The sequence below is a fragment of the Miniopterus schreibersii genome, assembly GCF_964146895.1.
Source record: "Miniopterus schreibersii genome assembly, chromosome: 15".
In the NCBI taxonomy this organism is placed as follows: Eukaryota; Metazoa; Chordata; class Mammalia; order Chiroptera; family Miniopteridae; genus Miniopterus; species Miniopterus schreibersii.
The window spans coordinates 23,155,006-23,178,599 of NC_138115.1; the positions used below are offsets into that span (position 1 = coordinate 23,155,006).

Here is a 23,594-nt window from a genome sequence, read left to right on the forward strand (position 1 = left end):
ACGGGAGATGCAGCCGCTTGGGGGGTGATTCGGAGGCACGAGGAACAGCTGCAAAGATATTGCAGAATGACAGGGCAAAATACGAAGGAGAAGGCAGCAAAGTATTTTTAACCATGGACAAAACTGTCCCTACGATCATATATAACTGTGTACAAGCTATGGGTACGGATAGGCGGGCTCTGGAAGGGAATGTGGGAAAATAGACTTGGCGTGTCAAGGCGGGAGATTATGGGGGATGGGTTTCCCACAGAAAGGCTTTCTGAATAATATAAGGTTATATATATATATATATTTAAATCTTTGCTATACCTGAGGCAGAGGAGGATGACGATGATGATGAGGAGGAGGAGGAAGAGGAGGAGGAGGAAGATGACTTGTCTCTCTTATATTGTTTTTGAGGAAGGAGCCTGGCCTCCTGGTTTTGCTTGTGGAAATCTGTCTCTCTGACTGGGAAGAACACATAGGCAAGGATGAGTGTTTCCCACCCTCCCACCCCAGAGACCACCAAGGTCTCCTCAGGGGCCTGTCTGGACTTGGGGACACAGGAGGGACTGGGTACTCTTCCCAAACCCTTAGAGCCAATGGAAGGGGCAGAAGGCCCAGGCTCTCAGGGGCCCCAGGGGTTCTAGGAAGGCCCAAGGCAGAACTTTCTCTAAATATGGAGCCCAAAGAGGGGCTTCTAAGGCTCCTGTCCTGCCCTGAGACCACTAGACTATATAAGTAGTTGCCAATTTAGGATTCTGTGTAAATTTCAGGGCAGGTGGGATCGGATTAAGCCCTAAACCTTCTTATCTCCTATTCCGGGGCTATGCAGGACCTTTCCCACCTTCTAGGTGCCAGCCCAAGCCCCCAGAGACTCCTAGAGACTTGGGAAGCAGCTGAGGGTTCCCACAGCTAGAAAGTGCTAGAGGACAGACTGGACTAAGCGCATATGTGTGTCTATATTATGTAAAATCACTGCTTCTTTAGAGGTTTCCACTGTGACTTGAACTATTGTGCCACATGAGGTAAGCAGGGTCTTCTTCTGTTCTACCCACTGCTGGGCTCTACCTCCCACGTGGCTTTGCCCAGAGAATCAGAGAAGGCAAACGTACTGTCTACGTCTGTATCTCCGTGGACTCCACTGTGGTCTTGAGTCTGGGAGGAGGATCCTGAAGTCTCCATTGCCTTCCCTGGAGGAATAACAATAACAAGTAATTAATATCACTTATAATGAATATCACAAGTAGTTAATAATCAATAACAAGTAGTTAATATCCTGAATATATAAAGAGCTTGGCAAACAAATAAGAAAATAATAATACCCAATTTAAAAAGATATAGGAAGAACAATTTACCAAAAAGAATTACAATTAGGGAAATTTGAATAATTTGAATAACGATAATTTTTTGACAATATAAGAACTTACCTAGTTTTAAAAAAATGACTTTAGTTTTTAGAGCAGTTTTAGTTCACAGTAAAATTGAGTGGAAGGTACAGAGATTTCCCATATACCTCTTATCTCCATACATGTATAGCTTCCCCATTATGAACATCCTCCACTAGTATTTTTTCAGATGTGATATTTATATCGAGGCTATATTTATTTAAAGTATCCTTAAATTTAGAGATAAATATTGAAATATTTATGATAAAATTATATGATGTCCGACACTGACTTCAAAATAAATTTGTTGGGTAGTTGGAGGGCAGAGGTGGGCATCCAGATAAACAAACATGACCATCAATCAATAATTGTTGGAGCTATATCAAAATATAAATCATGGTTCTCTCCAGGTGGTGGTATTATGTGTATTTTCAGTTTCTTATTTTTACTTTGCATTTTCTAAATTTCTAACAACATTATTATTGTCATAATAAAATAACCAATAATTTTTCATTACTTAAAAATGTAACATGCCATCTTATATCAGTATAGCACTTAACAGTTTTCCAAGGGCTATGTGTCTATAATTCCATCTGAGCCTAATCACAAACCAGTCAGGTAAGACATGGGATTAACTAGTGCTTACACTGGAATTGTAGTTTCTAGACAGAAAAAACTTCCCAAAAGATTGTCTCATTTGACCTTTACAAAAAAAAACCCTTCAAAGTAAGTTTTATTATCCCCATTTTATAGAGGAGAAAACTGAGACTCAAAGAAATGAAGTGACTTGCTCCAGATGGGACTCCAGACCCATATTCTATTTCAGGTACTCCAAAACGTTGGTCTGGGGCACAAAACTGCTCAAAGGCCACCGTGGAGTCCAGCTCCCGGGAATGGAATGCTGAATGTCCCCTGGGGACAAAGATCACTCCCACTTGAGAACCGCTGGCTTAGACAATCTAGTGTTTTTAAAAAAAATTTTGACGGACAGAAGAATAGGCCATATGATGGAAGCAAGATGCTACCCTGCTGGCTTTGAAGATGGAGGAAAAGGCCAGGAGCCAAAGAATGAAAGGAACACCTGCAGCTCTGGAAGCTGGAGAAGGCCTGGAGGCAGATGCTCTTCTAAATCCATTGGAGCCCGGCCGGGCGTGGCTCAGCGGTTGAGCATCGACCTAGGATCCAGGCGATCGGGGTTCGATTCCCGGTCAGGGCACGTGCCCTGGCTGTGGGCTCAATCAATGAATCTCTCATCATTGATGTTTCTATCTCTCTCTCTCTCTCCCTTTCCTTTCCTCTCTCTGGAATCAATAAAGATATATTTAATAAATAAATAAATAAATAAATAAATAAATAAATAAATCCATTGGAAGGATATCAGCCCTGATTTTGGACTTTGCTCCCCAGAACTCTGTGTGTATGTGTGTGTTTAAAACTTTTTTTTTCTGAATTGAGGTATAATTGACACATAACATTGTATTAATTTTACATATGCCACATAATGATTCAGGATTTGCATACACAGCAAAACAATGAGCACAGTAAGTCTGGTTAACATCCGTCAGCACACATAGTTACAAAATATCTTTTTCTTGTGATGAGAACTTTTAAGATCTATTCTCTTAGCAACTTTTAAATATACAATGACAGTCGCCATGCTGAACATTACATTTCTAGGACTTACTTATTTTATAACAGGGAGTTTGTATCTTTTGCGCCCTTTATCCACTTTGCCCAGCCCCAAACCCCACCTCTGGCAACCGTCTATCTGTTCCCTGTATCTACGAGTTGGGTTGTTTTTGTTCTAGCAGAGAATCTACTCTTGACTCACCACAAGACCTTGGCAAGGCAATATCTTTCCCTCTGTCTCAGAGCTGGATCACCTGGGTTTGAATCCTATCTGACACTGCCAGCTGTGGGAACTGAGCATGTTACTGAACCTCTTGCTGTGCTTCAGATTTCTCATCTGTAAAATGGGGACAATAATAGTGCTTACCTCACAGTATTGTTGTGAAAACAGCATGAGTTCAAACATGTGAAACACTTAGAACAATGCTTGGTACAGAGTAAATATTGAATAAATGCCAGCTGAGATTATTATTAAGATTATTATTAAGATGGTGGATGGGGGGGGGGGGCGGCAAAAAGATAGTATTTGTTTAGTGGCAAGAGCATGTGCTTTGGGGTCAGACTGACCAGGGTCCAACCCCACTTCTGTCACCTGTGCATGGGTTGACTTTGAGTAGGTAGGTTCCCTTCTCTAAGCTCTATTTATCACAATTGTAAACTAGTGATGGGAGAGGCTTAGGAAAGAAAGATGGCCAGTGCTTACCCCTAGAGGCCTTAGAAAATGTGAGTTCTCTCTTCTCCAGTCCTCCTATTATCCTCCAACATCCACTGTTGAGCCCCAGCCCTGCTCATCCCCCATCTCCTATTACCCTCTTTCTAGAATAAAAATTTCCATATCACAGGGCAGAATTTAGCTAAGCATTTGGAAGTCACTAGCCAACAAAACTGATTGTATTCAGGTGCGAATGACTGATAACCATAAGCCTCCAGGGCATATCTATGTTTTGAAAAGAACTCTTTGTACGTAGCAGGTGTCTAGTACATGCTCATTAGCTGAGATCATCTCTAATGGTGGAATTTCAGGTAGAGTGGAGGAAGAGATGGAGCACATATGGGGAAAAGAGCTTCTGGCTAATACCAAATATACCAAAAGTTCACCAAGCTGGTCCTATCTCTTTCCTGCCCTAGCTGTGATGATCACGTGGCAGTCCCTGGTCACAAACAGCATTTTCAGGCCTCCAGACTTCTATCTAGGCCATTTTTCCTATTGTCAAAATTTTATCTGACCTTCTAGGTACAGCTCAAATAACGTCTTCATGAAGGCCTGTGCTAGTTGTCTAACCAGAACTCTCCCTCCCGACCCCCACTCCATTAGCCCTTCTACCACCACCACCCTTGGACTTCTTCCTTGCTAGCAAAGCTGCAATTTTATTCTTCCAACTCCAGTTAGACACTCATTTTTCAAGTCTTTCTTGTAGCTGAGGGTGCCCATGTGATCCAATTTTCGCTAATGAAAAGTTAGCAGAAATTCTTGGGGGTTCAGGAATGGTTTTGCTTCTCCTGACAAAAGAGACAACAGGACTGGTGCTGGGTCTTGCCTCTCCTTCCTTCTTTGAACATGAATGAATGTGATGGCAGGAGCTACAGGGGCCATCTTGTGACCTTGAGGAAAAGCCAAAGCAAACAGGGATGTTGTTGAGCTCCTGAGCCCTTGCCCACAGCTGCCTGCTTAGTCAGGATTTTTGGCATTTGTAACTGAACACAATTCTGACTGAAACACATTCTCTCTCTTACAATTCTACATTAATTGAGCACCTCCTGTATGCTAGCACTGGGGAAACTGGTAAACAAGTTGCAGCACTGCTCTGGCTGGTGTGGCTCAGTTGGTAGAGCATCGTCCCATGCACCAAAAGGTCGCCGGTTCGATTCCTGGTCAGGGCGCATGCCCGAATTGCAAGCTCAATCCTCAGCAGGGGGAGTGCAGGAGGTAGCCAATAGATGTTTCTCTCTCTCTCCCTCTCCCTTCCTCTCCTTCTAAAATCAATAAAAACATACTAAAAACAAGCAAACAAGTTACAGCACTTTCTTCAAGGAATTTCAAGGTAGGCCTGGGGGCTGTTGGAACCCAGGAGCCAAATGAGATCAGAGTCAGTCAAGGAAGGCTCCTGATGGAGGAGATGCTGGGGATGCTGGGGGTGAGTTGGAAGGGCCAGAGGGAAAAATGTACAAAGGCACAGAGGCAAGGGGCCATGAACCACATGGAAAACAGTTGGCAGGAAGCAGTGTTAAAGAAAAATGGGGTTTGGGGGAGGCCCAGAGAACACTCCCACCCCCATCCCCAGCACATCACTCTCTTGAACCACAGTCAACTCTGCCTTGTATCAGACTCTTCTTCAAGGCAGGGAGGGCACCTTGTTGCATAACTCCAGGAGCCACTGTTCTTACTCCCCTTCAGATCTGGGCCCAGGGCTCAGCAGAAGGTCTGACACACCCAGGGTGTGTCTCTTCCACTAGATCATGAACCCTGGCGGGGTTAGAGACTGAGGCTGATTTATCTATGTGTCACTGAACCCTTCACAGGGCCTGACAGAAACCAAAAATGATAATGATGACGACGACAATAACAAATAAGTGCTTACTATATGCCAGGCAATGAGCTAAGCGTGTTACAAGTATTAACTTGTATTCCTCACCACAATCTTAGTAAGGCTCACCGTGGTTGTGTTCATTTTATAAGTTAAGAACATTGAGGCACAGAGAGGCTAAGAAACTTGCCCAGAGCTACATAGCTAGTAAGTGGCTAAACAAGGATAGCTGCTCAGTTCATGTTAGGGGCTGGGAGAACTGATGTCGCCACATCTTCCCAGGCCCCTGTCATTTGTACCAGGAAAGAAGCCACTAATAGTCACCGGAGTGTTATGCAAATGATGCTGACTTAGCTTATATTTAGCCTCTGGTGGAGCCCAGAGCAAGTGTCCTCACAGCCAAGGTCACTTCCTTGGGCTGTTCTTCAGCACACTGATCCATCAAGAGAGGAGAAATGGTAGGACCTATCCTCGCCCCACCCCTCCTTCACCCTTATTTCTGCTATGAGAAAGGATAAATAGAATTTAAAAAAATTTTTTAATATGCTTTTATTGATTTTAGAGAGAGAGGAAGGGAGAGAGAGCGAAACATTGATTGTTTGACTCCTGTACACACCCAGACTAGGGATCGAACCTGCAACTTGGGTATGTGCCCTGACTGAGAATCAAAGTGGTGACCTTTCGGTGCATGGGATGAAGCTCAACCAGCTGAGCCACACCAGCCAAGGCATAGAATTTTTGTAATTTAAAACTCAAGGATTAATGTGCAAGGCAATACTTAACACAAAGGACAAAGCACTAGTGGTAGAACATCAGGCACTGGCAGAGGGATTGCTGGAAGGGGCTTCTAAAAGCTCAAGTTCAGTTTACATGACTTTGAGTCAAGAAGAACCACAGGGAGTTGACAGAGAAGTGTAAAAAGAAGAAAGAAGGAAGAGGAAAAGAAACATGGCACATTCTTGAAATTTTATTTCATTCTAGCAAATGTTATTTATTTTATGCAGGAAATAACTGAGGTTTAGACAAAGTGACTTGGCCAAGGTCTTCCATCTTACAGATGGACTCAAATCCCACCCTTGCCCTCACAGAGAACTCCCATTCCTAGCCCTGGTTAGAGGCCTCTAGGGCCTCCTCTCTCAGGTGGCCCCACATTTGAGGCTCATCCTATAAAGAAATGGACTAACTTTCTAGGACTTTTCTCCAAAAAAGCCCAGCCCTGCTGAGTCACAGGTGGAGGAAGGGCCTCTGCACCCACAGGTCTTGCTAAACTGGATTTCCCCCTCCATTCAGCCCAGATTTCCTAAGCTCCTACTGTCACAAGGGCCTGGGCCTGGGAGGGAGGGATATTAGGAGACACTGAGCCATCACAGCCTCACAGAACTTTTCCTGCCCAGCTCTCGATCCTCATACTAACCAGAATGGAGACAGGCAGGGTAGGGATTATTGTCCTATTTTACAGGTGGGGAAACTGAGGCCTAGAAATGGAGAAACTTGCACAAGGTCACATAGCAACTCAGGGGCAAGGGTGGCTCCAGAACCCTGTCTCTTGATTCAGGGGCCGCTTATTTTTCCCTGGTGTCCCTCCCTGGAGGAGGGGGTTGAGGCAACTAAGTTTGAGTTGGATTTCAACAGGTGGCAAAAGACAGAGTTGGAGAAAGATTTAGTGGAGGGCGGCAGTGGGCAGTTGGAAGGGTAAGAGCCCACTGAGGCTGGGAAAGTAGTTGTGGGCCTTGAATGCCAGGTTAATGGCCAACTTTTCCCACAGGTGAACTGTGAGGAACATTCCTAGGGGCCACAAATGCAAGGCCAGTTCAGTTCAACAAGCCCAGGGCAGGAACTGGGGTCAGGGGCACAGGAAGCAGAAACAGCAGCTGTGAGGGAAACAGAGCTGACAGAGAGGTAGGCACTTGTTTGTTTTTGCCCACCCAGCATTGAAGTTCCCTTCTTCTGGCATTTACACCAAGGGGGAAAGTTAGAGCCCTTAATAATCTCCTCTAGCTTCCCAAGCCTCCCAAACAAGCATGCACCCTAATTTCAAACATATCCTGGTCAGGCAGACACAAATCCAGGACAAGAATCCCCCAAATTGATTGTATCCCCCCAACATGCTCCTTTGATATGGAAATTCTGGAGGGGTCGCTGTCCATTACCCAGGTTAGATCATCAGCCTCTCTTTCCCAGGAATCTGACTTGTGACATGTGTGACACAAAGCCTGAAATCAACTGGTGTTGGTCTGCCCTGAGACAGAGCCCTGAAGAGGCTGTCCTCTTTATTTCAGTTCCTGGCCACTGTCTGCTCTGCAGTTTAGTTCCTCAGCAACTTCCTTTCTTCTGTGAGACCCCCATATCCTCCCAAGAAAGTCCTTTTCTGGTAGCCTGAGGTGGTTTCTGCCACTTGCAACCAAAGCATGTTAGTGAAGACAAATGTGTAGGGAAGGCTCCGAGATTCTAGGCAGAGCAAAGCAGGGCTGGGGACAGAGAGATCCACAGATTTCACTCAAGGACAAGACTTGGGAAGGGTCCCAGAGGTTCTCCATACATGATCTTGCATCTCAACTCCAGGCTGCGTTGAGGATTTCCACTGTCCCATCATCTCCTTCCCTATAACCACCCAAGCAGCAGTCACCCTGAAGATCTTGCCCTAGAGACTTATACCCTTGCTGAGGTCAAAGACCATCTTAGAGTAAAGAGAGAATCATAAAAGTAGCTCTTCCTTGCTGCTGTTTTTATGTCTTCTCCTTCCACCCCACCCTCCTTATCCTTCATTTTCCTTGTTTTTCCAGCTTCTAGAGGCCACCCACATTCTTTAGCTTGTGGCCCCATCTTTCATCTTTAAAGTCAATGATGTCAGGTCAAGTCCTCCCATTGTGCACTCTGACCTTAGTGAGAACTTACACAAAGAGATAGAATGCATAAAAAAGAACCAATCAGAAATGAAGAATACAATATCTGAGATGAAGACTACATTAGAAGGAATCAAGAGAAGAATAGATAAAGCAGAGAACTGAATCAACGATTTGGAAAACAAGGTAGCTGAAAACACCCAATTGGAACAGCAAAAAGAAAAAGAATTCAAAAATAAAAAAATAAGCATAGTTTAAGGGACCTCTGGGACAACATCAAGCATAACAACATTTACATCATGGGGGTACCAGAAGAAGACAGAGAGCAAGGGATTGAAAACCTATTTGAAGAAATAATGACTGAAAACTTCTCTAGCCTGGTGAAGGAAATAGACATACAAATCCATGAAGTGCAGAAAGTCCCAAACAAGATGAACCCAAAGAGGCCCACCCCAAGACACATCATAACTAAAATGCCAAAGGTTAAAGACAAAGAGAGAATATAAAAGTAGCAAGAGAGAAGCAGTTAAGTACAAGGGACCTCCCATAATAGTTGGGAAATCCCAACTAATTTCTCAACAGAAGCTTTGCAGGCCAGAAGGGACTGGCACAAAACATTCAATGCAAGGACCTACAACCAAGAGTACTCTACGCAGAAAGGTATCTTTTGGAGTTGAAAGACAGATAAAGACCTTCCCAGACAAGAAAAAACTAGAGATGTTCATCAGCACCAAACCAGCATTACAAGAAATATTAAAGGGACTTTTTTAGGAGAAAGAAGAAAAAAAGACAAAAAAAATAAGAATAAAATAAAATATGAATAAAATACATACCTATCAATAATTACTTTAAATGTAAATGGATTAAATGTTCCAATAAAAAGAGATAGGGTGGCTGAATGGGGAAGAAAACAAGACCCATATATGTATATGCTGCTTAAGAGTGACCCACTTCAGATCCAAAGACTCACAGACTATAAGTAAAAAAATGGACAAGTTGGCAGTTACGAAATAGTCACAGGGATGTAAAGTATAGCATAGGGAATATAGTCAATAATATTGTAATAACTGTATGTTGTCAGAGGGGTACTAGGCTTATCTAGGGATCACTTTGTAAGTTATATAAATGCCTAACCACTATACATACGCTTGAAACTTATATAATATTGAATATCAACTGTATTGAAAAATAAAAAACAAAAACAATGTGCAATTTAAAATTTAAAAAAAATTAAAAAGTCATAAAGTGCTAAATTTAAGAGCTTAGAGAAATAATGTTAGGCGGGCAAAGTTTCTTTAGCATCTCCCTCTTCCCTTCAGAAGATCTTCCACTTGTTCACAGCCCTTCTTGTCCCCCTCCTCCCTCTCCTCCCTCCTCTTCTTCTTTAGAACCCTCCCCCTTCCTGCTCCAGACTCACCTTACCCCCCTCTCTCCACCAGCTCCCCTAGTTTGGCAGTCTCTCTTTCTCCAAGCTAGAATTCTACAGAGTTACAGCCAAGAGGTCAAAACTGAGCCCCAGAAAAGAGACTTGCCGCAGACCACGCAGCAAGGAGTCTGGATATGAACTCAGATCTGAGGCTGAAGTCCAAGCATGAGGGAAAGAAGGAAGATGCCACCATTTCCATCTCGTTGGCCACTTTGTCCCAAGTTTGTCCAGGCAGTTTAATAGTGAGAAAACAACCTGAACTCTCCAGCCGGCTGACCACAAGCTAGATGGACCCGTCATGAATCTGGGTGAATCTGTGGCCACAGAACACCCAAGGAGACAGCCAAGGCCTCGGGTTGCCCCTGAGGAGTGCAGGGTGGTACCTAGGCTGAAACAGAAGTGTACGAAGGGACAAAACCAAGTTGTGCAGAAAGAGGATGGGTGGGCCCAGCTTGGAGGTTGTTCACACAGAAAGACCAATGATTGCTAAAAGACACTCTGAAAGGTAAATAAATGTTAGCACAAGCATCTAACTTAGTGTTAAGCATAATAGAAGATACACAATCAATGTTTGTTAAAGTGCAATATAAGCCAACAAGGTGATAGAGCTACGAAGCAAAGCTGACACAACCTTAGGTCCTATTAATAGAAGCATAGAGTCTACAGTAAGAAGGTGACCAGTAAGGTGGTCTTACCTTCCCCCATCCTGGGTGGAACCCTGGTCCTGCATGAAATAGGATCTGGACAAATGGAGAGAATTTGGAGGATATAGGGGATGCAGAGACCACACCCAAGTGGCCGGTGGAGCAGGGTGCTCAGCGGGGGATGAGCACTGCATGGACAGACCTGGTCACTATCCCCAAGTCTCTGCAGGACTCCTTCAGAACAGGGGGACAGGGGGCCTGTAAGCTCAAGGGGAAGAGCCAGGACCTTGGGGAGCCACCAGAACAAGTGCCAGCACAATATACAAAAGAATTTTCTTAAAGTGGCATTTATTTTGGGGTGGTCATGAGCACCCTACCATGAGAGGTGGCAAGCTGAGGAATGGCAGGGGTTGGCCTAGACGTCCTTAGCTCAGAACCTATTAATCTCTCAAATAATAATCTCCAAAATACAGGAGGAAAAGATTAGATCATCTATTTCTACTTAACTTTTAACTAAAATTAGTTAATAGTACATAGTTCAACTCTGATGTGCACACTCGGCCATACGTCAGACACCAAATGTCATGTCCCCAGAGGCCAGTGGGGAGCTCAACAATACAGACAGGTCTGCTGTGGCCACATTTCCATTTTCTACATTCAGCCTGTTTTGACATGTTGTGGCATACTGGTGCTGGGTTGGATGGATTTGAGGATTAAACAATACAGTTTGAACCGAATCAGCCCCCGTAGCATGGACAAGCAGCTTCAAAGAGTCCCTGCAAAGGAACCTCTAATGGAGATAACCCTAATCTGGAAAGTACAAGCAAGCAGCAGGAAATGTGGGAGACAGACCCGCCCCCGCTCCTAGTTCAAGCCCTTCATCACCCATGTTACCACGTTGCAAACAACAATGAGTGGGATTTCTCTCTCACACAATTGCTTACTGAAATAATAGTAGGAAAACAATTTCAAAAGTAAACTTCCATCCACGATCATCAGTGAGAAAATTCACTCCTAGTGTATATTGAGCCTTGAAACATTAGCTAATGGTCCATGGTACTTGTAAATAATTTCTAAATCTATAAATATGAATATGTTGGGGGTGCCTAAAGCATTTTTCTGGAGAAGAGTGTTCATCCAAAAGTGTGACAACTACTGCTCCAGACCCTTAGGCCCAGCTAGACGCTAGGAGATGCTACTCCCTATTTGGGTTTTGGGGTCTAATCAGATTTATTTCAGATTTAGGGACCAAAAAAACTAGGTGAGAGTGTGCCACTCAATAAACTTTTTTGAGGCCTCCCCAAATGTTTGAAAAGTAATGGGATGAAATAGTCCTAAAAGGTTTTCCCTGGCTCTGACTCCCCAAGGTGGGTGCCTATTTAAACGCCAGTCCAGTCTCCTTTCTCATCCTCTCATCTAAGTTTCTCTGTCTTTCTGTCTCCTCTTTCTCTTCTCTCTCTGTCTCTGTCTCTGTCTCTGTCTCTCTCTCTCTCTCTCTCACACACACGCACACACACACACACACACACACACACACACACACACACACACACACACACACAGCAATAACATAAACCAGAAAGGAGGTAAGGAGGTATTGCTGGCTCTTGGATGTCAGACAGGCCTGACTCAGTTCCCACCTCTACCTGTCACGGACTGTAAAGGCCTCAGGAAAGCCACAGCCATTCTCAGAGCCTCAGAATCCTCTGGGAAAATGAGCATGACTACAACTCAGCTATAAAAGGACAAATAACCCAATTTTAAAAGTCAAAGGATTTGAATAGGCTTTTTCTTGAAGAAGATACACAAATAGTGCAAATGGTCAATAGCACATTGAAAGATGCTGGACATCATTAGTGACTAGGGAAATGCAAGTCAAACCACAGTGAGATACCGCTGCGCATCATTAGGACGGCTGAAATAAGAAATCCAAGCCTTGCCAATGATGTGGAAAATCAGAGCCTTCATACATGGTTGATGGGATTGTAAAACAGGACAGCTGCTTGGGAAAACAATGTGACAGTTTCTCAAAATGTTAAACATAGATTTATCACATGACCAAGCAACTCCACCCCTAGGTATGCACCCAAGAGAACGGAAAACCTATGCCCAGCCCAGCCGGGAGTGGCTCAGTGGTTAAGCATCGATCTAGGATCTAGGATCCAGGAAATCAAGTTTCGATTCCCGGCCAGGGCACATGCCCGGGTTGTGGGCTCAGTCCCCAGTCGGGGCCCTGCAGGAGGCAGCCGATCAATGATGGCTCTCTCATCATTGATGTTTCTCTCTCCCTCTCTCCCTTCCTCTCTGAAATCAATAAAGATATATTTTTTTAAAAGAAGAAGAAGAAAAAAGAAACTTACATCCCCACAAAGATTTGCACAAGAATGTTCACGGAAGCATTATTCACAATAGCCAAAAGGTGGAAACAACTCAAATGTCCATCGAATGATGAATGGACCAACAAAATATGGTATAATCATGCAACACAATATTACTCAGCCATAAAGAGGAGGAAGTGCTGACACATGCTACAATACATGTAAGCCTTGAAAACATTTTGCTCAGTGAAAAAAGCAGTCAGGAAGGATCATCTATTGTAAGATTCTATTCATAAGAAATGTCTAGAACAAGCAAATCCATAGAGACAGAGAGCAGATCAGTGTTTGCCAAGGTGAAGGGGAAATAAGGAGTGGCTGACAAAGGGTATGGGGTTATTTCTGGGGTGATAAAAATGTTCTAAATTACATAGTAGTGATGGTTGCACTACTTTGTGGATATACTAAAAACCACAGAATTGTACACTTTAATCAGGTGAATTTTATAGCATGTGAATGATATCTCAATAAAGCTGTTACTCTCGTTAAAATAAAAATAAAAAAGTACTTCGCACATAGAGTTGCTGTGAAAGTAAAATAGGACCTCTGACAAGGCAGGGCCCAGCGTGGACCCAAGCGTGGAGCCAGCGTAGTGGCTTTTCGAGGACTGCAAAACGCGGGTACCTAGTTTCCTAAATGGCTACACTAGCCTGAATTCTAGAATTTCACAGCCAGAAGGAAGTCTCATTATTTATTGATCTGCTTAGTTTGGACCCCAAACAGGACACACCACATTTCACTCAATACAGTTCCCCCAACACACACTGCTGACCCAACTTTTCTCACAGTTTCTAAACAAAACAATAAAATAATAGTCCTGAGACCATATATAATCTTTCTTGTCCCCCTTAAAAGAAAAATATATTTACTTGAGGCCCAAAGGCTGCCTCTGAGAAGAGAAGGTTTGAGAGGGCATCCCCTCACCCTCCAAAGCTGTTTGGTACCACAGGGCAGAGTGGGAGAAGCCTTCAGAAAACTAGTCAGACTCTTCATTTCACAAATGGGGAAACTGAGGCTCAGAGAGGTCCAGGGGGCTTTCTGAAGGTCCCACAGCAAGTGAGTGACAGAATCAGAAGTTAGCCACCTGCTAAGCCTGACTGAAGCCTCAAAACAACCCAACCTCCCTGGATTTTTCCTGAGATGGAGACTAGGTGCCCAGCCAGCTGGGAAGACGCAGAGCTGGAATTCAAATCCAGGTTCACCTAGGAACCACAAAACACCAGCCCTGCTGAAGAGCCAATTAAAATTTAACCCCTCACCCTGCCCCACGCCCCATTACCTGTAGTCCCAAGGCCTGTCAGGTACAAGGCGAGCTGTGTGTGAACTGTGCTGATGCCAGGCTGGGCAGGCCAAGAGGACAGCAGGAGAGGCCCTGCCACACCCCCTGTGACAGGGAAGGGGCGGAGCGGAGCGTGACGTGTCCCTGGGCCACACTCTCTCACCCCAGTGGCATTCCTTCCTGCCAGTGCTATTAGCCTTAGGCCTTCCTGTCTCATTTGACTCTTCCCTGTGACACCCCAGGAGCAGCAGATGGAGTAACCACACCCCAGACCTACCCCTGGGCCATGGACATGCCCTCTGACTCCAGGGGGGAGTGACGTGGGGGACAGCTGAACCACCCTTGGCTGTACTAAGCTCTGCACAGGGAGGAGGCATGTGGGAAGGGGGGGGGGATTCACCTCACCTACCTGAATTGGTGAGGCTGACTCAGGGCCCAGCCATGTGGACCAACCTGATGCTACTGGTGAGGTTGGGCAGACAGTGGATGGGAGCTGGGGTGGGGTTCAAGGGGCTGGGGACTCCTGTGAGCAGACTGGCAGTGCCCTCTCCTGGTGAAGAAATTGGGCAAAGATTAGAACATCACTGAGTGTGCAGATGGGAAAACGCAAATCCTGAGGGATGAGGACCAGCGTCTCACAGCTAAGGCCAGGAGTAACCCCAGCTCAGCCTGCCTCTGCCTCTCACTCGCTTACCAAGCACTCTGAAAGCAGGACAGTAAGCAAGTCCTACCCTGCCCTGGGGAGCACCCAGGCCAGAGAGAGACAGGCCATGACAGGCCGCACAAGGGCAAGGCCCCAGGAGTTGTGGGTTCCCAGGAGAGCTTCCTGGAGGAGGAGTCATCCAGATTCTAAGCTCAGGCCAAAATCTTGGAGCCATCCTTTACTCTGAAAAGCCCTGTTGGCCTCACCTTCTACATATCCTGAATTTGGCCCCTTTTCTCCATGGCAACCACCCTGGTCCAGACAATACAATCGCTAGTCTCTCTGCTCCTGCCCTCAGTCCACCATTTGTGGTCATCACAGTAACCAAAAGAATCCAGCTAAAATCCACCTCAGCTCATGTACCTCCTCTGCTCAGCACCCTCCCAGGGCTCCCTCTCACTCAGCATAAAACTCAAGTTCTTATTCAACCCCGCACAATCTACAATCTACCTCTTGCTCTCTCTGACCTTAATTCCTGTGACTTCCTCTCTCCCTCTGCCCCAGTCACACTGGAATGTGCTCCAAACACTCCAGTTAGGCTCCCTCCTCAGGGCCTTTGCACTAGCTGTTCACTCTACCTAGAATGCTTTTCCCCCAGACAGCTACTTGGCTCCTTTCCTCACTTCTTCAGGTCTGTACTCAAATGTGACCTTCTCCAAGAATCTTTCCCTGACCACCCTGAGTAAAGTAGTAACTGCCAGCACCACCTTTCCCTCTCATCCTGCCTTATTGTTCACCATCTGACATACTACATATTTTCTTATAATGCATATTTCCATGTTATGTATTTGTTTGTTTTAGGATCTAGGACAGTGTCTGATACATAGCAGATGCTCAATAAATTTTGTTGAACAAATAAGTGACCTGAAAAGGTAGCCCAAGAAGCATTCCAAAGGCACTCTAGGAAGAGGCAACCATGTGCGCAACCATAAAGGCTTACAGATAAGAGGCACTGCTGTGTTGAGGTTTCTTCAGTACAGTGGGAAAGTAGGGGCCTTGGGAGCTGGAGGAGGGGAGAAGGGAAAGCGAGAGCGGCAGGGCCTCAGAAGCCAGACCAAGGAGGCTGGATGTTATGCTGAGAGTGATGGGGAGCCACGCAAGAGGGACATGATCAAATTTATGTTTTGGACAACAATTTGGCTGCCATATTGTGGACTGGTGGGGAAGCTGTGAAAGGCAGGCATCCGGTGGGCACAAGCCATGGCAGGGAGATAATAGGAGGGTCAGGATCACCGCACTGTCCAAACAGTAGCCACCAGCCACATGTGATCATGGAGTCTTTGAAATGTGGCTGGTCAGAATTGAGATGTGCTGTATGTTTAAAATACACACTGGATTTCCAAGACGTGGTATGAAAATAAAACATATACAAGCGCTTATTAACAATCTTTGTATTGATTACCCATTAAAAAGATAATATTTTGGGTATATTGGGTTAAATAAAATATATTATTAAAATTAGTTTCACCTGCTTCTTTATAGCTACTGGAAAATTAAAATTTTTTCATACGTACATAGAGCTCACAGTACATTCCTATTGGACAGCATTGATTTAGAGGGTAGAATGGACAGGGCTAGGTGGTCAATGGACCATGGGGGTGAGTGAGACCCTTGTTTTAATTGCAAGTCTCCACCCCCCTCCAATTGCTCCTTTGTGGTAACAGCATGGTCTAGAGGCAGAAAAAATGGGCCACATGGGAGAGCCAACAGAGTTAGGATTTATCTCAACCTAAGCACACACAAACGATTCATATCTTCACAGTTAGAAATCATTTGACAGAATAGGCAATTAGACCTCTGTCCTGGCGGTATATAAGAAGAAACTTGAAGACCATCATCAAGCAGGGGAAAGAAGTTGAACTAATTAGTTTGTTCTTAAAATGTGGTACCTGGACCAGCACCATCAACAGCACCTTTTAGAAATGCAAATTCTCAAGTCCCATCTCAGTCCTACTGAATCACAAACTCTGGAGGTGGCACCCACAATTTCTAATTTAACAAGTCCCCAAGGTGATTCTGATGCCTGCTCAAGTTTAAGAACTACTGGACTAAATAATACTTCCTACCATCTGAAGGTTTCAATGATTGGCACATAGTAGGTGCTAAAAAAAATTTTAAAAATCAGCCACTACCTTCTGTTGGCCTTCTAGTCCCAAGTTAAGGTACTTTCCCCCTCTGAGCAAATGCATAGTTTACCTGCTGTAGCACTTGGTTGTATATGAACTTGGCACAGGATGGAGGCACAGTCTCAGGGCATTTCCTGTCTCTGCCCCAGGCAGATCTCCAGGGCCATGACAGAGCTGCCAGAAGTATAAGGGAGGCCCCAGCTCAACTCCATCCCAAGGTGACCTCACTACCAGTGTGTGGGGGGTGGAGGAAGGTTGATTCATGAGACAACCTCCCACTGTCCTGTGGGCACAGCTGACAGACCTGGGGAGCCAGCTCAGCAGCTGAGCATGGCATCCGGCTTCCCCGCATTCCAGAACTGCCAGCCTGAGGCCCACCTGACTCAACAAGTACATACATTCTGGAAACAACAGACAGCTCAGCCTCAGTCTCCACATCCATCAGAATGGGGAGAAGGCAGCCCCTATCTATGGTGAAATTACTTGTATAAAGTGCTCAGATCAGTGTCTGGACAGTCAGTCCTCACCACACCTTGGCATTCTTGTGATGAGGCTATGGGATCCCTCCAGCTGATGGGAACTCCCCAATGACTTCTTAGATCTGAGAATTATGCCCTCTAGTTGTAAGGGGGAAAGAATGTGCACCTATTATGAGCACCCAGTTCCTGACAAAGAGCTCCTAAGACCCTGCAATTTCCTTAGTTGATGGAGGTGATAGGATTGGCTTACACAGAGCTCCTAAATCTCTTGAAATTTTCTGGGTGATGGAAACCTCTTTTGTTCTAATGAGGCAACTCTTGGTAGGCTCTTGAATAGCTCCAGGATGGAGGCTGGTCACCAGAAAGACCAAGCAGTGATTAAAAACTTGGAACTTTCAGCCTCTGGGGAGGGGAGAGAGGCTGGAGATTGAGCTAATATTTAATCATGATGAAGCTTCCAATAAAAATCCCTAAGCTATGGGGTTCAAAGAGCTTCCAGGTTAGCAAGCACATCCATGTTCCAGGAAGGTGGTGTACCCCAACTCTATGGGAACAGAAGCTCCTGTGCTTGGGGCCCTTCCAGACCTCACCCTATGTACCTCTTCATCTGGCTGTTCATTTGTATCCTTTATATCTATAAAATAAACCAGTAAACGTTTTCCTAAGTTTTGTGAGCTTTTCTAGCTAATTATTGAACCTGAGGAGGAGGTTGTGGGAATCCTCAATTAATAGCAGGTCAGTCAGAAGTGTTGGAGGCCCAGACTTGCAATTGGTGCCTGCAGTGAAGGAAGTATCATGGAAATAAGCCCTTAAACTCTGGGGCCTGTGCTAACTATGGGTAGTTAGAAAAACCACACATTTGGTGTCAACACTTAGAATACTAGGATTGAATATATAAATAAATATATTGTAGATATTGAGAGTGAGATTTATCCCTGTTAAAGAAAGATATTACAAATAAGGAAAAGGGGAAGGTTAAAATGAACCCTGTGGTGTTGAATTGAAATCAGAGGTATCAGTATGAACTTACTTGTGGGTTTTATTATAGATACAGCATTAGAGTTGCTATAACAAAATACCATAGGCTGAGTGGTTTGTAAACAATGGAAATTTATTTCTCATGGTTCTGGAGGCTGAGAAGTTCAAGATCAAGGCACCAGCAGATTCAGTATCTGGTGAGAGCCTGATTCCTAGTTCAGGGAAGATACCTTTTCACTGTGTCCTCAGATGGTAGAAGGGGCAAGGGATTTCTCTGGGGTCTCTTTTGTAAGGGCATTAATCCCATTCATGAAGGCTCCACTCTCATGACATAATTACCTCCTAAAGGCCCCCATCTGCTAATACTATCACTTTGGGGATTAAGAATTTAACATATGATTTGCAGGACATGCAAACAGACTACAGCATATAGGTAGAAATGTGTATATATGAAGGTTAATATATATATCATAGCTCTGTCTTCTGAGAGGGCCTAGAAGACATGACATCCCAGTAGCAATGAGCAAACCCAGCACCCAGATCTTGGTTTCTAAGCACTATTCTTCAGTAAAAGAAACCAGCACGCCTTCAAAAAGTAGTGCTTAGAAAAGTATGGGGGCTTCAAAAGAACACAAGAACCAACCTGAAGGAGCTCCAAATGGCCAAAACTGGGACAATCTGAGCAAATACATAGTAATAGTATTGGATGATAACCCAAAGTATAAAATGAATATACATAAAACCATAGATATAAATTAATAATTGGAAGAAAACAAATGAAGGAGAAGAGAAAGATCTTCCTTTCAGAAGAATGTCAATTAAAAATGTAGAAGAAAAGAGGAAAACAGAAGATCGTCATTTAGCACCAATGATCATAACAGAAAGGTCCACCAATGAATGTTAAAATTAGTGGGTGCAAGTTGAGGGGAAACAGGATATTTTCATAGTCTCAAAGGATCTACCTTAAGATATTTATCAAGTTCAATGTATATAATTTTATAAATTTAGCCCTGGTCAGTGTGGCTCAGTTGGTTGAGCACCATCCCATGCACCAAAAGGTCACCAGTTTGATTCCTCATCAGGGCACATGCCTGGGGTTTTGGGCTTGATCCCCAGTTGGGGGCATCAGTATTTCTCTCTCACATCGATGTTTCTCTCTCCCTCTCCCTTTCTCTCTCTAAAATTAATATATATATATTTAATTTTATAAATTTAATTTAAAATAAAATTTAAATGCAAATTTACAAAATTATAAATGTACTAATTACAAAGAGAAGCATTGTAACTTTTTAAAAAATTCTCACCCAAGGATTTTTTTATGTGTCCCAGGTATAGCCCTCTATATGCCCCTCTCATGGACTTTTATCCTTTGTGAAGGAGTATTTACATATAGGAAGTCCATTTTAAGAGTACAGCTTGATAAGTTTTTGTGTGTGTGTGGGTTTTTTGTTGTTAATCCTCACCTAAGGATATATTTTTCCATTGCTTTTCAGAGAGAGTTAGAAGGGAGGGAAACATCGATGTGAGAGAGACACATCGACTGGTTGCCTCTCACATGCGCCCTGACCAGCGGCAGGGAGTGAACCCACAACCGAGGTACGGGCCCTGAACCGGAATCCAACCCGAGACCCTTCAGAGTGTGGGCCAGCACTCTAATCACTGAGCCACGCCAGCCAGGGCAGCTGGAGAAGTTTTGACAAATGTATATAGTCATGTAATCACCATCAGAATAAAGATACAAAACATTTCTATCACCCCAAACAGTTCCCTTGGACCTCTTTGCACTCACTTTCCCTTGGCAACTACAGACCTCATCTCTCTCAATGTAGTTTTGTCTCTTCTGGACATTTCACATAAATGGAATCAAATAATATGCAAAATTTTGTGTCTGGCTCCTTTCACTTAGCATAATTGAGAATTATCCACTTTGTTGTGTATGCCAGCAATTCATTCCTTTCTATTGCTAGGTAAAAATTCCATTATATGGGTGTGTCACAATTTATTTCTCCACTCACCAGTTGATGGACAGTTGTTTCCCGGTTTTGGTGATTATAAATAAAGCTGCTATGAACATGTATGTACAAGTATTAGTGTGAGCATAGATTTTCATTTTTCTTGAGTAAATACCTATGAGTGGAATTGCTGGGTCGTATGACAAGTATACTTTATAAGAAATGGAAACCGTTTTTCAAAGTGGCCATATTATTATTTATTTCATTATTTTTGACTTGTAAAAATATATTCACTGTCTTCTAAAATTATTACAAAATATTGTTCAATGGAAAAAAAACTTGTTAAACTGCATACTTTTAAAAAATTTAATCCTTACCCAAGATATGTTTGATTTCAGAGAGAGAGAGGAAGGAAGAGAGAGAAATATCAGTGTGAGAGAGAAACATCAATAGTTGCCTCCTGCATGCACCCCAACTGGGGACTGAACCCACAACCTAGATATGTGCCCTGACTGGGACTCAAACCTTCAAACTTTTTGGTGCATGAGATGATGCTCCAATCAATTCGGCCACCCAGCCAGGGCTGCATATTTATTTCATTTCCCTCCTTTTCAAGGAGACACATTTCCATGTAGCAAAGAACAGCTCAATAAATTTTTACCTATGTATATACCCATAATCATCACCCCAATCAAGATAGAGAATATTTTCAGCACCTCAAGAAGGTTACTGTTGACCCTTCCAAATTAGTTACCCTGGTAACTACTATTCTGACTTCTATCACCTTTAGACTAGTTTTGCCTGGTTTTTGAACTTCACACAAAAGGGACCACACAGTATACATTCCTGAGCTTGACTTCTTTTATTCAATAGAACATCTCTGAGATCCATTCATGTTACTTTGTGTAGCAGTTTGTTTTCATTGCCATGTAGTATTCAATTTTTATCCACTCACCTGTTGAATACTTGGGTTGTTTCTAAATTTGGTTATTCTGAATAAACTTGTTCTAACCAGTCTTTTGTTGAACACATAAGCATTCACATATCTTGAATACATACCTGAGAGAGGAATTGCTTATCTGAGCAGGTCAAGGTAGGTATATGCTTAGCTTTTGTAAATATTGCCAAGAAGTTTTCCAATGTAATTGTGCCAATTAAATAACTTTTAAAATGTTTTTATTTATTTGAGAGAGAGAGGAAGGAAGAGGGAGAGAGAAACATGGATCAGCTGCCTCCTGCATGCCCCCTACTGGAGATGCAGCTCATGACACAGGCATGTGCCCTGATGGGGAATGGAATTGGCAACCTTTTGGTGCAGGGGACAGTGCTCAACCAACTAAGCCACACAAGACAAGGCCAGTTGTGCCAATTTAAAGCTCCCACCATAGAAGAGTTTTGTTTGTTCCAAACAAACAAAATAATAGTTAATAATAGTTAATATTGTCCATCCTTGTACACTCTCATCACTTTAAATATTACCTCCATATGAAGACCTTCCCTCTATCTCCGATGCAGTACTCTCCCTTGATGCAACTAGTGTATCCAGTCATCAATATGACATCTCTCCTCGGATGTCTTGTCGGTATCTCCACGATAACAGGTCAATGCAGAGCTCTCAGGTCCTCTTTCCTCTCAAAGGGTTCCTTTCCCTGACTTCCTCCTTCCTATGATCTTACTCAGCTGCTCCAGCTAAAAACCTATAATTCCTTCCTTTTCCTCACCTCCACATCCAATCCTTCAGAAAAGTTGTTGTATTCTATTTCTATATTACATCCAGAATCTGTCCATTTTTTCCCATCTTCACTACCATTCCCCTAATGCAAACCACCATTATTCCTGACTGCTCAGCAGCCAGGAGGATACGGTATTTCTTTTAAAAAACAGCCACCACCACCAATCATGTCACCTCATTGCTTAATGTCCTCCAGTGGCTCTGATGTAAAATCCTAACTTCTCGCCCAGACCTGAAAGGCTGTGAATAATCTGGCCTCTACCCACCTCCCTAACCTCACCTCCTACCTTAGGGGACTGACTACATTCCAACCACCTTTCTTAAATACATTAGGCTTGTACTTTTGCACAGGACCTTTGCACTTACTGTTCCCTTGTATGGGAAGCTCTCCCCTCAAATCTTTGCCCAGCTGCCTCTTTTTCATCTGTTTGGGTCTTAGCCCAAATGTCTCTTCCTCAAAAAAGGCCCTCCCTGACCACCTTGGCTAAAGTTGGCTCTCTACACCCAGGCACTCTCTATCCCCTCACCTTTTAGTTTCTGTATAGATCTTAATTTTCCTTATCTAATCATTTACTTTCTTAATGTTCTTGTCCTCCACTAGAATGTAAAGTCCCAAGGGACGAGAGTTTTGTGTGTCTAGTCTCCTGCTGTGTCCCTACTATCCAGAACTGCACTGTCCAACATGGTAGCCACTAGCCGCAGGTGGCTATTTAAGTTAATTAAAAGTAGAATTAAGAATTCAGTTCCTCAGTCACACTAGCCATATTTCAAGTGTTCAACGGTCACCTTGTGCCTAACTGTGAGCAATGGCTACCATACTGGACAGCTTACATGTGGAAAATTTCCAACATTGCAGAAAGTTCTGTTGGACAGCACTGCTGTGGAACCTAGGTACCTGTAATAACAGGTAAGCAATTAGTGGTTATATAATAAAGATTTCTTTTACCCCCATCTTTGGGTCAGATAGACATAGACCAGAGAGGCTGTCTCATTATCCCAAGGCCACACAGCCAAGAAGTAACCTAGCAGGGATCTGAACCCAGAATTGTCTTGCTCCAAAGCACCGGCAACTCCCTTTCCCAAGAGCCAGCAGCCTCCTGACTATTTACAGAGGGCTCTCCTTGTCCTCCTACAGATCCTTCCAAACTGAGCTTGTGCCTAACTGTGAGCAGCTTCATGGAAAAATTGTCACTCAAGGCATTAAGGGTTCTGGGGTCAGTACTAATTACATCCCAGATGGGTGACCCTTAGCAAGTCCCTTCGTCTCTCTAGGCCTCAGCTGCATCACTATAAAATGAAGTAACCCACCCTGATGGCCTGAGGGATGGGGACTGCAGGCAGGGACCCGGTCAGACTGGGCACCTTCTTCAGATCCTGTCTGGCTCTGGGGCAGGCCAGCATGAGGAGTGGGGTGGGGATAGAAGTGTTTGGGTTGGCTTAATCTACAGATAGCAGCTCCTGTTCCCTGAATGCCTACAGAGGAGAAAGCTGAGGCTCAGAGGAGTAGAGTAACTTGGCCAAGGCTACCCAGCAGGG

The 23,594-nt window shown here is 44.0% G+C and overlaps 1 protein-coding gene across 2 annotated transcripts in view; it reads right to left on the reverse strand.

Moving 5' to 3' along the window:
- Nucleotides 1–23,594, reverse strand: part of TMEM40 (transmembrane protein 40) — a 35,475-nt gene that overhangs the window by 11,023 nt on the left and 858 nt on the right. The window contains exons 1-3 of one of the 2 annotated variants that reach the window (XM_081160059.1): nt 14,089–14,142; nt 1,095–1,172; nt 310–447 (exon numbers count right to left, since the gene is read on the reverse strand). In XM_081160059.1, coding sequence (XP_081016185.1) covers nt 310–447; nt 1,095–1,164 — 208 coding nt within the window. In that variant the 5' untranslated portion in view covers nt 1,165–1,172; nt 14,089–14,142. Of the gene's footprint in view, nt 1–309; nt 448–1,094; nt 1,173–14,088; nt 14,143–23,594 lie in introns of those variants that run through there. The other variant, XM_081160058.1, reaches the window with a different exon arrangement.